At 44.4% G+C, this 14,062-nt stretch overlaps 1 protein-coding gene across 5 annotated transcripts in view; it reads left to right on the top strand.

Annotated features, from left to right (window-relative positions):
• dmd (dystrophin) overlaps positions 1-14,062 on the top strand; it is a 179,249-nt gene that overhangs the window by 147,740 nt on the left and 17,447 nt on the right. For all 5 annotated transcript variants that reach the window (XM_078291034.1, XM_078291033.1, XM_078291035.1 and 2 more), the window contains 7 exons: positions 4,215-4,276; positions 4,572-4,646; positions 6,394-6,595; positions 6,749-6,834; positions 7,258-7,415; positions 9,816-9,982; positions 13,074-13,185. In XM_078291034.1, the coding sequence (XP_078147160.1) occupies positions 4,215-4,276; positions 4,572-4,646; positions 6,394-6,595; positions 6,749-6,834; positions 7,258-7,415; positions 9,816-9,982; positions 13,074-13,185 (862 nt within the window). The remainder of the gene's footprint in view (positions 1-4,214; positions 4,277-4,571; positions 4,647-6,393; positions 6,596-6,748; positions 6,835-7,257; positions 7,416-9,815; positions 9,983-13,073; positions 13,186-14,062) is intronic.

Here is a 14,062-nt window from a genome sequence, read left to right as displayed (position 1 = left end):
CAGGTATGTGTGTGTGTGTGTGTGGCCAACTCAACATGTGCGCTTTTAACGAGCTGGGCAGGGTTGCATGTGTACACCAACGCGCCTCAGGACAGAATTATACACCAGAAAAAAGTGTTTTGTCTGAGAAGGAATGCTCGCCACTGTATTTTAAGCAGTTTAGGTATTTTTAGCGGTTTTGTTTCTGTGCACAAAATTTGTTGGTACCTTGTTTCGCCGTCCCCCGGTGATCCACAACGCCCACTGAGCGCAGCGTTCGCCCACTTCACACCTACTGCTCACGTGTGTGTGAGCCTGATCGTTCTGCTGTGTGGAAGAAACGTCGTTCTATTCTTGGAGTTAGGAGATCTTACACGTCTTAAAATACCTTAATTTTAATTGAAGGCCTTCAAAGTCATTGAATACTTTTGGACATGAAGTCTTTAATTCATTTTAAGAGGTTTTAAACATGTTGCGGTTTCTTGGTGCCCTGTGTGAAAAGTCAATCCAGTCACACAGGCCTTTACTTTACATTTTCACGTCCATTTCAGTGTCAAATGGGTCTTATGTTTCATTCTAACTGGCATTAAAAAGGTCTTTAAAAGTCTTCGATTTAGCTTGATGATGAAAGGGTCACAGAAACTCTGATTGACATATAGGAGCTCATACTCAGAAGTAGGAAGTCGGTCTCATCAATTGCGGGGATCGCAGGAAGCAAAGTGTCTATTTATGAACCATCTGACAGATAATAAAGTGCAAGGCGCCAGGGATGTGGAAACTGTTTCTTGAGATTTCACTGTTCTTTGTCTCCTGTGAAGGACTTTTCAAATATTTGGTGTGCTTCGAACAAAAAATATTTAATTGCCTCGCTGGTAAGACATGTGGCTTCCATTAGCTTTATGTAAACATGCAGCTGGCACATTACCATCACATTTAGTGGCTGAAACCACTTTAGAATTGCATTTATTTTGGCACAGAGCATTTTGAACATTAATATTTGTCAAAAGGGATGCACTTTGTCGTTAATCCAACCGAAATTAGCTGTCCAAGCTTGCTCTTCATGTCAGTGCAGTAATTGTTAGCACAGCGACTAAGTGGAGCTAGTGACCAGAAAAGTCAGCACACTGCTTTACAGTAACATTAATAATTAGTTTTTTGGTTCCATTTAGTGTAAGTAGTGTTTTAATGTCTTTTTTTGACAGCACTCCAATTCAAAGTGACAGTTTTAAAGATGCCATGAAATGCAGATGAGCTCAGTTCATGACGTTTGGCTGGGATTAAACAGGAGATACAGGCAGGAGTTATGTGAGGAGCATGTGGATGAATGAATGCTGGCTAAATGCACAATGGCAGCAACCAGTAACGCTGTATTTGAGGTAGTGGTAATAACAAAACAAAGAAGCAGTGGTGAAATATTATTCAAGCAGCTTTTATCACTTGGTGTCATTTACTAATTTGCGGTAAAGACAGACTTACAGAACTTATCTCTGCTGTATACACGCTACTTTGGAACGGCTCCCAGCGCAGCATCTCCGCCTTATTAAGAAATGTCAATCAAAACCTTAGGCCCGCCCCATCCAGGTTGACACTGAAACACTTCACGGTGCCTCTGCAGGAAGAGTGGAGACAAATTATGTTGGTCTATTTCTAGTAGGCATAATTTAGTGGATTTGCCGGGCCTATATAATCTCCTTGGACAACCTTATTGTTAGGTTTGTCCTTTGAAAACTCAAATTGTGAAGAAGTGCTTTATTTCGCCAAGTACAATGAGTCACAAGGAATTTAACTCGGTTAATTAGTGTTGACATATTAGGAGACAGTTACACAATGCAGGATTGACGCACCAGGGGCAGGACAAAACGTAACAGGTTAGTTGTCATTTTGTCACCCGGTAGCGTTTTAAAAAGTCGACCGTCGACTATTCTTCAAATATTGTGATTATTCTGGCACATTCCTGCCAGGTGCTGCCGTGGAAAAATGTACAAAACGTTTGCAGGTTTCCTCTTTTGCAGTGTTGAGGGCGTAAACCTCAAAAGGTTTGAATACTGACACACACACACACACACACACAGACAGCCTCCCTTATTCACTCGAAGACGTGCACCTGATCTGTTTCTCTCTGACACACACAAACACACACACACACACACTTGTTTGACTACTGAGTCTCCTGTGAGTGGTGAGCAGCAGTCACGAGGAGAGAGTGTGTGAGGGAAGAATGACACAGCAACAGCAACCATCTCTCTCTCTCTCTCTCTCTCTCTCTCTCTCTCTCTCTCTTCACTCTCTCTCTCTTTCTCTCTGTGTCCCCCCCTTCCTTCCATCACACTTATCCGAGGCTGAGATAGAGGGAGGAAGGAGTCTGTGTCTGGTTTTGTGGAGCAGGCGCACCACAGTGGGTTATTTTCTAAGATTATGAAATGGAGGAAAAAAACACAAACAACGGGATTAAAGGCATGGTTAAGGATTTTGAGAAGCCGATCTAATTTAGCAGGAACTGAGAGTCATTTCAGTTCAACCCGAAAGGACTTTCCACCTCATTTTGGCTTTGTAGATGTAGGAAGACAAAATTGTCAGCCTTTGGTAAGCAGTGCTTATGCAAGTCACTGGTGCCGAAAGGCTTGTATCTGAAAATTTACATGTAGTACTTTCCAAACAGACACCAGATTCACATGTAGAGGGTCTTAAATATGAATTGTACTAGAAATAATGTTCTTGATACACTAACATTGTTCACAAATGCTCAAAACTTCTTTTACCCATAGCTGAATAACAAAAACCCTGGTACAGGTGGACAAGTTTTTGTTTATCGATAGACTGACTGTTCCATATAAATCAGATTTAAAAATGTCAAAATTTGGTTCAGTTGGGTTCGAGTTTAGTGTGGTTGAATTTGGTTTGGTTTGAGTTTAATTTGGCTTGGTGTAACTTTGTTTTGGTTTGGTTTAGTGTGTTTGGTTAGGTATGAATGGAGCGGTTAGGTTTGGTTTGGTTTAGGTTTGGTTTAATGTGGTATGGTTTCATTGGGTATATTTTAGAATGGTTTGGTTAAGTACAGATCCTGTCATCACCTGGCTAGGGCAAAAGGAACATAAAGCACCCAACTTTTTCACGCCATCCATGATATTTCTCCACATGCATTCAAATTTCTCCAATAAAGGAAGAGAAAAATCCGTATGGTCTGACTGTGAAATAGAGAAGGAGAGTGACAACTATTGAGCAACTATTATGGTCATTCATCAGAAAATGCCCATTTTTTTCTCATGGATTTTCTACTTGACAAGCATCGTAGATAAGGTTCCAAATAAATATGTTAAAGTTGATTGAAATAAAAACCCGTAAAAATTGGGTTGGCATCTTTTAATCAGCCGAGATACAATTAAAATCAATAAAAGAAGATTGTTTTTCTATGGAAATTGAATCAGTTTCATCTTGCGTTCATTCTGCCTGCACTGTGACACATTTTTTATATCAAATTCCTAATGGAGTAGTAAAACTATTCTTCTACCTGGACTTGCGTAGGTGGAATTCTACCAATCCAATCAGTGTTTTATCTACTTTTCACATTTACATTTTAGGCACTGAGCTGACAGTCTTTATCCGGAGTGACTTGCAGAGAGAGCGACAGTAGAATAAGCTTCAATTCTGAGATCACCAGCATTAGATGAGAGCTGAGTCTAATCTGATCCCTTGGGGCTGTTGGTGACAGTTGTGCAGGGATAAACACTGTTAAAGGGATATTCCTCCTTTTGGCAAATGACCTGTTTGATCAACTCTGCGTCATGCAACAAGGAAAATAGATAGTTTTACCTGTTTGTGCCAGTATTCTAGTTTGTTATGGTGCATTTTAACACTGTAACACACTGTATATGTTTAGTGGACAGTAAGAACTAGCTTAGCGTTGTCTTAAAAGCAATGTAGAACATTGTACACTGACTCACATTAGTTAAATGTGCTACCGATCCCCTCATCACACCAAGATAAGTGGGTCAAAGAGGTTATTTGCCAAAAAGTTGGAGGCTCGGCCCTCGATTCTGCTGGCCAAGTCTCTCTTTAATCACTTCTTTTTCAGCTCAGAAGGACAACCTGGTCGAATGAAGGTGAAACGGACGGATAATAAACTGCGTGTGTCTCTGCGTCAACACCCGGAGGCGGCAGCGCTCAAGCTAGCGACCCTGACCTTCTGTGTGGGCGTGTGTTTGACCCTTTTGTCTCTTGTGTGTCCTCCTTCGCAGCCACCAGACCCAGACAACATGCTGGGACCATCCCAAGATGGCCGAGCTGTACCAGTCTCTGGGTACGTCACACACACACACACACACACACACACACACACACACACACACACACACACACACACACACACACAATTCAATTATTCTATTCAGTTAAAGTCAATTAGTGATAGAAATGGAACTATTAAACTCCAAATAACTCTGTCTTCCACTGTCTTTCTTTCCCTCTCTGTTTTTCTGTCATTCTCTCTCTCCCTCTTTCTCTGTTCTTCCACTGTCTTTCTTTCCCTCCCTGTTTTTCTGTCATTTTCTCTCTCCCTCTTTCTCTGTTTCCGTCCCGTTTCTCTCTTTCTCCAGCCGACCTGAACAACGTTCGTTTCTCGGCGTACCGTACAGCCATGAAGCTCCGACGCCTGCAGAAGGCTCTCTGCCGTAAGTACTCTCTGTCTATATATAGTACATATGCATCTCTCTCTCTCTCTCTCTCTCTCTCTCTCTCTATGTGTGTGTGTGTGTGTGTCATATAGGTTTTTTTCTTATTTCAAGTACACTCCTCTCTTTCTCCCTCGCATCACATCATGAGTACTCCTCTCATTGCGCTCCATCCCTCCCACCGCCCTCCTACACCCTTTTGTCTTTCTTCTCATGTATCAGTCACCATCTCTCTCTCTCTCTCTCTTTCTCTCTCTCCCATGCTGTCATTCACCCCATACGCCGTGTCACTCTTCCTCTCCATCGTCTCTGCATTCTCTCTCTCTCTCTGCCCTCCTCCTCCTCTATTCCCTTCTGCCATCTTTGCCTCTCATCTCTCACAGTCTGTGAAAGTGTGTGTGTGTGTGTGTGTGTGTGTGTGTGTTTACTCATCCTTCTCGTCTCACGCCAGTGGATCTGTGGAGTGTACAAGCCGCCTACAAAGCGTATGTGTGTGATATGTATTAAGGCGTATAGCTGGCTGCATCCTCATAGCGTCAAAGCACTATTTATATTATCGAGGCGTTCTAAAAATAAAAACTTTTTCTTTCTTTCTCCTGTATCAGTCGCCATCTCTCTCTCTCTCTCTCTCTCTCTCTCTCTCTCTCTCTCTCTCTCATATATCTCAAACCAGACTGAGATGACTCATTTATTTGGCTTGAAAACATGCCATAATAGTACATAATCATCAATAACGATCAACTATTTTGTTAAAAAAACATTTACTGTGTACTATACTTGGACATAGTCATCTATAATAATGTAAAACAACATTTCAAACATGTAGTTATACAAACAACCCTAGTCTTCTACCTTACTGCCCTCTGTGGATTATGTTGGTGGAAGAAGACTAAGGGAGTAGTTGAGATTTTATTGAACTTACATGCTGCTTGGTGAATCCCTTGTATGCCGAATTTCAGAATTCCAGTGGCTCCTAGTGAGAAGTAAATGGTCTAAACTGATGTTCCTGTGATGTCTGTATCGTTTGCTGATAAATAAGGCAACACTGAATTGCCAGATTTGTTTTACTGGAGTCTGGCGAGACGTTCGCTCCAAGAGAACGGAACGTACCGGTCTGGTGAGCCTGCCAACTTTTCGCTAACCAAATCCAATCTGAATATCTTTTGATGAATATTTAAAAGGTGATACAACTCACTGGGAATCATGAAGAGAATCAGTTTTTACAAAATTGAGGTTTTTAGGATGAAAACGGAGTGTTTTTAGATTTTAGAGTATTTTCTGAGCGTGGATTCCATCATGCAAGTCCTCAGGTTTGTTCTCAGGTGTGTGTGTGTGTGTATGTGTGTGTGTGTGTGTGTGTGTGTGTGTGTGTGTGTCTCCTCCTTCCCCATCTTCCCTTCAGTTGACTTATCGGCCATGCCAACAACAGTCGAAGAGTGTTGGTGTGTGTCTCTCCTTTTCCCAATATTAACACACCTCTCTCCTCTCTCCCTGTCCTTTAGCGGACTTAATGAATAATAAAAAATGAATAATGCGATACTTTATTGATCCCTGGAGGGAAGCTCTATTCTCCCTGCTAAACTTCAGCGGGGCGGACGTGGCGGCTCGGACCCGGGTCGCCCGGTCGAAGGACAGTGTCTCCAAACCACTAGGACACCCCGACTGGCTGGGGATACTCGTGGTGTGTGATGTGTGTGTGTCTCTCTCTCTACTAACTAACCCTCTCTCTCTCTCTCTCTCTCTCTAGTGGACCTGCTGGGCATGCCGGTGGCGTGCGAGGTGTTTGAGCAGCACGGTCTGAAGCAGAACGAGCAGCTGCTGGACATTTCCCAGCTGGTCACCAGTCTGACCAGTCTGTACCAGCGGCTGGAGCAGACGCACACACACCTGGTCAACGTCCCGCTCTGCGTGGACATGTGTCTCAACTGGCTGCTCAACGTCTACGACACGTAGGTGTAGCGTGCCACACACACACACGCAGACGCTAACAGGGATACTTGGTGCCGGGACACTGAAAATGTTCAGAAACCCAGAGAGATGTGACCAGTGGGGCGGCTTTTACCAGGGAACCGTTAACATGTTGTCGTTCTGTTGGTTTCTAGCGGTCGCAGTGGAAAGATCCGGACTCTGTCCTTCAAAACTGGAATCATCTCGCTCTGCAAGGCCCATCTGGAGGACAAATACAGATGTAAGTAATACACACACACACACACACACACACACTGCATCTGCACACATATGAGGGCTTTTTGTGGAGGGTATTATTCTCCAAATTATTCTGTAATTATTCTGCGTTTTGCAGAAGTTTAGTGGAATATCTGGATTTTTCCCCCCGTAATTTATCTGTCAGGATCAAGGTGTAATTCGCTTTCTCTCCTTCCTCCATCCGTCCCTCTCCTCTCCTCACCTCTTTCTCATTCTCTTCCTCTCCCGCCTCCCACTCTCCTCCCTTCCCTCCCTCCTCCCTCCCTCCTCCCTCCCTCCCCGTTCTACTTCCCTCGCCTCTCTCCTCCCTCCGTCCGACCTTTCTCCTCCGTCCTTCTCATCCACCCCCTCTCCTCCTCCTCCTCCTCCTCCTCCTCCTCCTCCTCCCCCTCCCCCCCCCCTCCAGTCTTGTTCAGGCAGGTTGCCAGCGCGACAGGTTTCTGTGACCAGCGTCGTCTGGGCCTCCTCCTCCACGACTCCATCCAGATCCCCCGGCAGCTGGGGGAGGTCGCCTCCTTCGGCGGCTCCAACATCGAGCCCTCCGTCCGCAGCTGCTTCCAGTTTGTACGTGACACGACCTCACACACACACACACATACACACACACTAGCTTGGAGAGGGGGCTTTGTAAGTTTCGCCGATGGTTTGACTTTAAACAGGGATATAGACAGTAATAATGGATGTAGACGCTATTAATAGGAGCAGGGCAGTCGGAGTGCTGCGACATGCCGCGTGTCCAGCAGCGCCTAAGGCCTTGTAGATGAAGGCCATGTATTCCCACGGCCCCGCTGAGCGTCCTAGTGTTGGTTTACGTCAAGCCAAATCAAGTTTATTTATAGAGCGCTTTTCGCAAACTGGATTGTCACAAAGTGCTTTACAGAAAACAAAGGACGAAAACATCGATAAAACCAAGGATAATAAAAACAAGAGAACAAGTGCATCACAAGCTCCAGTAAATGGGGCCAGAGATTGCGTATGTGTGTGTTTGCGTGTGTGTGTATGGAAGCACCAGGCAGCAGCAGAAACTAAGTGAATGACAGACTGCAGGGAATCAAACAAATGATCTCCGACAGCTGTGAAGATCTTGGCGGAATGGAAACATGGAGATTTGGACGGACGGGCGCAGAAAAACGCAAACAAATAAAGACAGGATGAACACAGCATATCTACGCGCACACGGGGTGTAAAAAACGGTGAAGCGTGTGCCTCCCTTTATGTTTTCAGCGTCGACAACGGCAACGCTTGAACCGCAAAACAGGCAGCGGCCAATCCAGCGCGCCCTTCATTTTTCTCTGCCCCGCTTTCCCAAGGATCCCAGTAATTGTAATCTCGCTGGATTATCCTTTGTTCTCCAAAAGATAATCCGGCATTTTCGCCTTCAAAGTCCCTACTTTGATGAACTCGCCAACAATTTCCCTTTTTTTTTTTTTTTCTTTCCCCCTAAACATATCCTGGAAGTAAAACCATTGTCTGGCGAGGGACAATAGCGGTGACCCGCCCGTGGAAGCGGGCACAGTTGTTTATCCCAGACAGGGATTTGAGAGGAACGGGGACTAGCAGCGATAATCAGAGTTCGCGTTTTGATATTGGTCTCAGGAAAAACTTAACTTTGATTGCAATTGGAGTGTGTCACCCCCTGCCTTCTGGCTTTGTTAGTGTTTTTATTGGAGATTGACTGAGCTATTAATAGAATGACTGAAGCTATATGACAGCTAAGCGTCATTTTTAGATTCATTTTGAGGCTGTAAAGGTCTATTTACATGATTGGTTTTATCTTGAAGTGACTTGTTAAGTGCTGATGGATGGGAAAGGAAAGTTGAGAAATCTTCCTCAGGAGTGTGTGAATATACCTAAAATGTATATGATCAGGTGAATTCGGGATTGTGGCTTTTTTAGTCACTGTTCCAGACAACAGAGTCTCAGGCAGGTTTTGAAGACGAGGCTGACAAAATGAAAATGACAGTCATTTTGCTCCTGCCGTCGCTTGCCACTCTCTCCAAAATTTGAATATTTCCCATCTCTCTCTGTGATTTCGGGGCTGGAACAAAGGCTGTTGTGATGATTTGAGTGGGCCGAGGCTTGGTACACAGCACGCGTAAACAGACAGACACACACACACACACACGCACACACGCATGCACTCCAGGTGGAATATCTAATCTTATCTAACCCTACACTGGAGATCGTTTAGCTCCGCTCCAACTGTTTCCTCTGGGGAGTGTGGCGTGTGTGAGTGTGTCTGCGTTTGTGTGTGTGTGTGTGTGTGTGTGTGTGTGTGTGTGTGAGTGAGAGAGAGAGAAAGACGGGTCAATTCCATGGAAACTCCAAAACCCCGGAGTTCCCAGAGTCCCTGCTGATGGGAATGTGATGCATGAGGCAAATATGTAGCCTACTTTTTCATCCAGAAATGCATCCAGACTGTCACTGTCTTTTTTTTCTCTCTCTCTCCCTCTCTCCAACTCTGTCTTTTTTGAGGGGGAGGCGTGGGGGTGAATTTAGATTTGTGGGGTTACATTGACTTATGGGGGAATGTAACCTTGCAGCAGGATAAAGACATAAACAGGACAGTCTACGGCTGCCCCAACTAAAACTGAATTAGTCTATTAAATTCATTTATTTAGTAAATTAAATTCCTCATGCCATGAAACTGAAATTCGGTGAAAAATGGTTTAAAATCCTCACATATCACATATTTACCACAGTTATCTGGTTAACTGAAACATGAAGGGCTGTCATTCTAAAACGTTACGTACAAACATTTTTAGAAAAAGTTCAGTACTCGTTCAAATAAAGAGATAAATAATAATTCCATGCTCAGCGCTTTTGACTGGAAAATGTCTAACTTAATGATTCTTCTCCCAATGTGTCAGCAGTCATTTATCTGAGAGTGGGTGTCACTTTTTGGAACTAGCGGATGTCTTATTTTTAAACCGTGCTTCCTGTAACTCTGTAACTCTTTCCCAGGCCAACAACAAGCCAGAGCTGGAGGCGGCCATGTTCCTGGACTGGATGCGTCTGGAGCCCCAGTCCATGGTCTGGCTGCCCGTCCTGCACCGCGTGGCCGCCGCCGAGACCGCCAAGCACCAGGCCAAGTGCAACATCTGCAAGGAGTGTCCCATCATAGGCTTCAGGTAGGCTCACCGCTCACACCCTTGATTTTATTTCAGTCATCCTTTAGAGTACGAATCCATGCCGTCGCCTCGTAGTTTCAGTTTGTCTATTACAAATATATCGCTAGACAGACTCGGGTATCTTATAGAATACATCGGTTCTGTCCAGGCTTTAAAGATGAAGGATACTACATCTGAAGTCTTTAATAAATGTCTGTCTAACCAAAAGAAATCAGCAGAAATAGAGGTCATTTTGCTGTCAAGCGTTCTTCTCATCTCATTATATAAAGGGCAATAAAATGCAAAATGAATTTCAGTTTCAATTTATCCCAGACAGACAGATTCTGCCTTCCTCTGGTGTAGCTGCTTCTGTATCTAATGGTAACAGACCTGATCTTTGGCTTCTGGGCTGTGTGAAATAACGTCATGATATATAAATGTTGTTAATTAGACAATATGTTCTGAGTTTATACCATATATCGACAGCTGAATACAGGAATAACCTGTTTTTTTTCATATCACACACCGTAGTTTATGAATTCTAAACCAGTCAGAGAAAAAAGAGGTAACTTGTATGTTATAGAAATAATACCGAAGAGGGGCTTCTTCTTCTTTTTCTCCCTTTTTTAAAGGAGAGAGAGCATTCTCGTCCCCGTGGTGTTTCTTCTTTATTTCAACAGAAGGAGAGGAGAAGGTTCTAGTGGGATTTTCAAACTTCTCTTCAAGTCACACGCACACACATAGGAATAGACCAAAAAAAGAGAAGTTGAAAGAGAAAGATGGCTCACTAACTCCCTCGTTCCCTCCTTCTTTACCGGCTGTTACCACGGCTAGTTTTGGAGTCTCTTCAAAGACGCTTTATTGATAATCGCCAAAAAAATGAAAAATGGAATTTACCTGGGACTTAATTGTTTTCTCCTGTTTTCTATCCTTATGTATGTACGATACTTGCAAGCCTTTCCGAGCGCTTTGATTACCGCTGTGTAAAATGGCACCGTTCAGCACCAATCACAGTAAAGATCACTCTTTCAGGTGTTATTGCGATTGTAAAGCACGTTTTCTTCACCCATCTGATCAATTAGATGGCTTGAGTCGGGGGTCCGGCTGTGAAAATGCCTGTGAAACGATTTGTAGTCTTAATCTGCTTTAACACCAGTAGGAGTAAACTACCTGACTCGCTTACTCAAAGGCTGGACGGCACGTATGAATAATTTATAACATGATTATCATGATTAAAACCGCAGTCATTATGCTTGTAGCCTCCACCCTGAAAACAGTGGTAAAACCCAAGAGGCTGTTTTTTTTTTTTTTTTTTAAAGTAATAGTAGTTGGGACCTGTAAAGGGGGGCGTCGCTGGTCTATTGTTGGTGGGCCCCTTCATGACAAGAGCGGTAATAAATTTTAATGAAGAGTCCCAGGGCAAGAGAATAAATTTCTCATTTGGGTACCGGGCTGAAAGAATTTTAACAACTCCTACCCCGGAGAAAACAGTGCCGTAAATTTTCCCTTTCATTGATTCTCTCTCTCTCTCTCTCTCTCTCTCTCTCTCTCTTTTTTTTCTTTTGTTTCTCGCCTTTTTTCTTGCCGTTTCTCTCCCTTCGTCTCTCTTCATTCTTCACTCCCCCTCCCTTCTCCTTGTTGTTCTCCCACTCTTCCTGTCTCCCTCTTCCTCTTCCTCTCTCTTCATCATTCTTTCTCTCTCTCTCACATCCTCCTCATGCTTGCTCTATCTCTCCCCTCTTCTGTCTTCCTCCCTCTACTCGTTTGCTTTTGATTTTGCTCTCTCCCGTTTCTTACCCTCTCTTCTCTCTTTCCATCTTTCTCTCTCTCCCCCGCTCTTTCTTCTTGCCCTTCCACTCTTCCTTCTCTCTCTCTTCCCCTCTCGTCCCTCTTCCCTCTTTCTCTCCCTTCATCCTCCTTTCTCTCTTTGTCCCTTGCATTGCTCTCTCCATCTCTCCCCTTCTTTCTGTGTCTCTCATCCTTCTCCCCCTTCCCTTTCCCGCTGTCCTCCTTTCATTTCTCCCTCTCCTCTCCCTCTCTCTCTCTCTCTCTCTCTCTCTCTCTCTCCTCCTCCTCCTCCCTCTGCACTCTTTTTCTTTTGTTTCTCGCCTTTTTTCTTGCCGTTTCTCTCCCTTCGTCTCTCTTCATTCTTCACTCCCCCTCCCTTCTCCTTGTTCTCCCACTCTTCCTGTCTCCCTCTTCCTCTTCCTCTCTCTTCATCATTCTTTCTCTCTCTCTCACATCCTCCTCATGCATCTCTCCCCTCTTCTCTCTTCCTCCCTCTACTCGTTTGCTTTTGATTTTGCTCTCTCCCGTTTCTTACCCTCTCTTCTCTCTTTCCATCTTTCTCTCTCTCCCCCGCTCTTTCTTCTTGCCCTTCCACTCTTCCTTCTCTCTCTTTTCCCCTCTCGTCCCTCTTCCCTGTTTCTCTCCCTTCATCCTCCTTTCTCTCTTTGTCCCTTGCATTGCTCTCTCCATCTCTCCCCTTCTTTCTGTGTCTCTCATACTTCTCCCCCTTCCCTTTCCCCCTGTCCTCCTTTCATTTCTCCCTCTCCTCTCCCTCTCTCTCTCTCTCTCTCTCTCTCTCCTCCTCCCTCTGCACTCTTTTTCTTTTGTTTCTTGCCTTTTTTCTTGCTGTTTCTCTCCCTTCATCTCTCTTCATTCTTCACTCCCCCTCCCTTCTCCTTGTTGTTCTCCCACTCTTCCTGTCTCCCTCTTCCTCTTCCTCTCTCTTCATCATTCTTTCTCTTCTCTTTCTCTCTCTCTCTCACATCCTCCTCATGCTTGCTCTATCTCTCCCCTCTTCTCTCATCCTCCCTCTACTCTTTTGCTTTTGATGTTGCTCTCTCCCGTTTCTTACCCTCTCTTCTCTCTTTCCATCTTTCTCTCTCTCCCCCCGCTCTTTCTTCTTGCCCTTCCACTCTTCCCCTCTCGTCCCTCTTCCCTCTTTCTCTCCCTTCATCCTCCTTTCTCTTTTTTCTTGCATTGCTCTCGCCATCTCTCCCCTTCTTTCTGTGTCTCTCATCCTTCTCCCCCTTCCCTTTCCCCCTGTCCTCCTTTCATTTCTCCCTCCCCCCCCCCCCCTCTCTCTCTCTCTCTCTCTCTCTCTCAGATATCGGAGTCTGAAACATTTCAACTACGACATTTGCCAAAGCTGCTTCTTCTCCGGTCGCGTCGCCAAGGGACACAAGATGCAGTATCCCATGGTCGAATACTGCACTCCGGTATGAGTGTGTGTGTGTGTGTGTGTACGGGTGTTATGAAATATACAGTATATGTGTATTTGTATGCACTATGCATAGTTTTAGTGGAAGGGGTGGGTTTACTCCTGAGGGGGAGGATGAAGTATACTGCTGAATAAGGCTGCACAGTTAATCATGTATTATCCTGTAATGCGATTTTAGTGTCCAGAATTAATAATTGTAGAATATCAGCAATATTAACACATTTCATATAATTTAGAGCTTCTCTGGGGAAGTCGGGGCATATCAGGGAAGTTGACAAATGGGTCACACACCAGGATGTATTTTCCAATTTGTTTCACACATTCATCGCATTAGCTGGTGGATTTTCAGCTTGTTTTCTCCACAGCAAGTAGTGGAAACTGTTTACCCTTCTAGAAAAACATTAACAAACCAGGAAGGAATAAAATGTTGATGTCATGGAAGCAATGTGACTTAATTATAAAAAAAAAAAAAAGTCATGGGAAAGTCATGCAATTTTACATCAGGTGGGAACACACAGTGGGGAACATTGAATACATAACATGAAATGATTTTTTGCCAGATCACATAGAACACGTTCTGTCCTCTGGTGTGACACTGATCCTGTGCATGTGTTCACCTCCCACTTCACTACTGTATGTATGGATGTTCAGGTACCTGGTGCAGAACGGTGTTAAAGTGGTTTCACAGCCTGGCCCAGGGCTAAAACAAAGTTTACCGAGCCCCGGCTGAGAGTGATAAATCTTTCCTTGGAACTGTGTAACGACACACTCCGCTCCACTCCGCACACCTGACAATGAGGGCATTAACTTCACTCACTGAATGTGTGAATGGAGTCAAAGGGACATGAAATGGGTTGAGTTTTCTGCAAGGTGTG

This window comes from Centroberyx gerrardi, chromosome 21 (genome assembly GCF_048128805.1).
Source record: "Centroberyx gerrardi isolate f3 chromosome 21, fCenGer3.hap1.cur.20231027, whole genome shotgun sequence".
Lineage (NCBI taxonomy): Eukaryota > Metazoa > Chordata > Actinopteri > Beryciformes > Berycidae > Centroberyx > Centroberyx gerrardi.
Note: the sequence above shows the minus strand (reverse complement) of the source record. Positions and strands in the feature narration are given on the sequence as shown.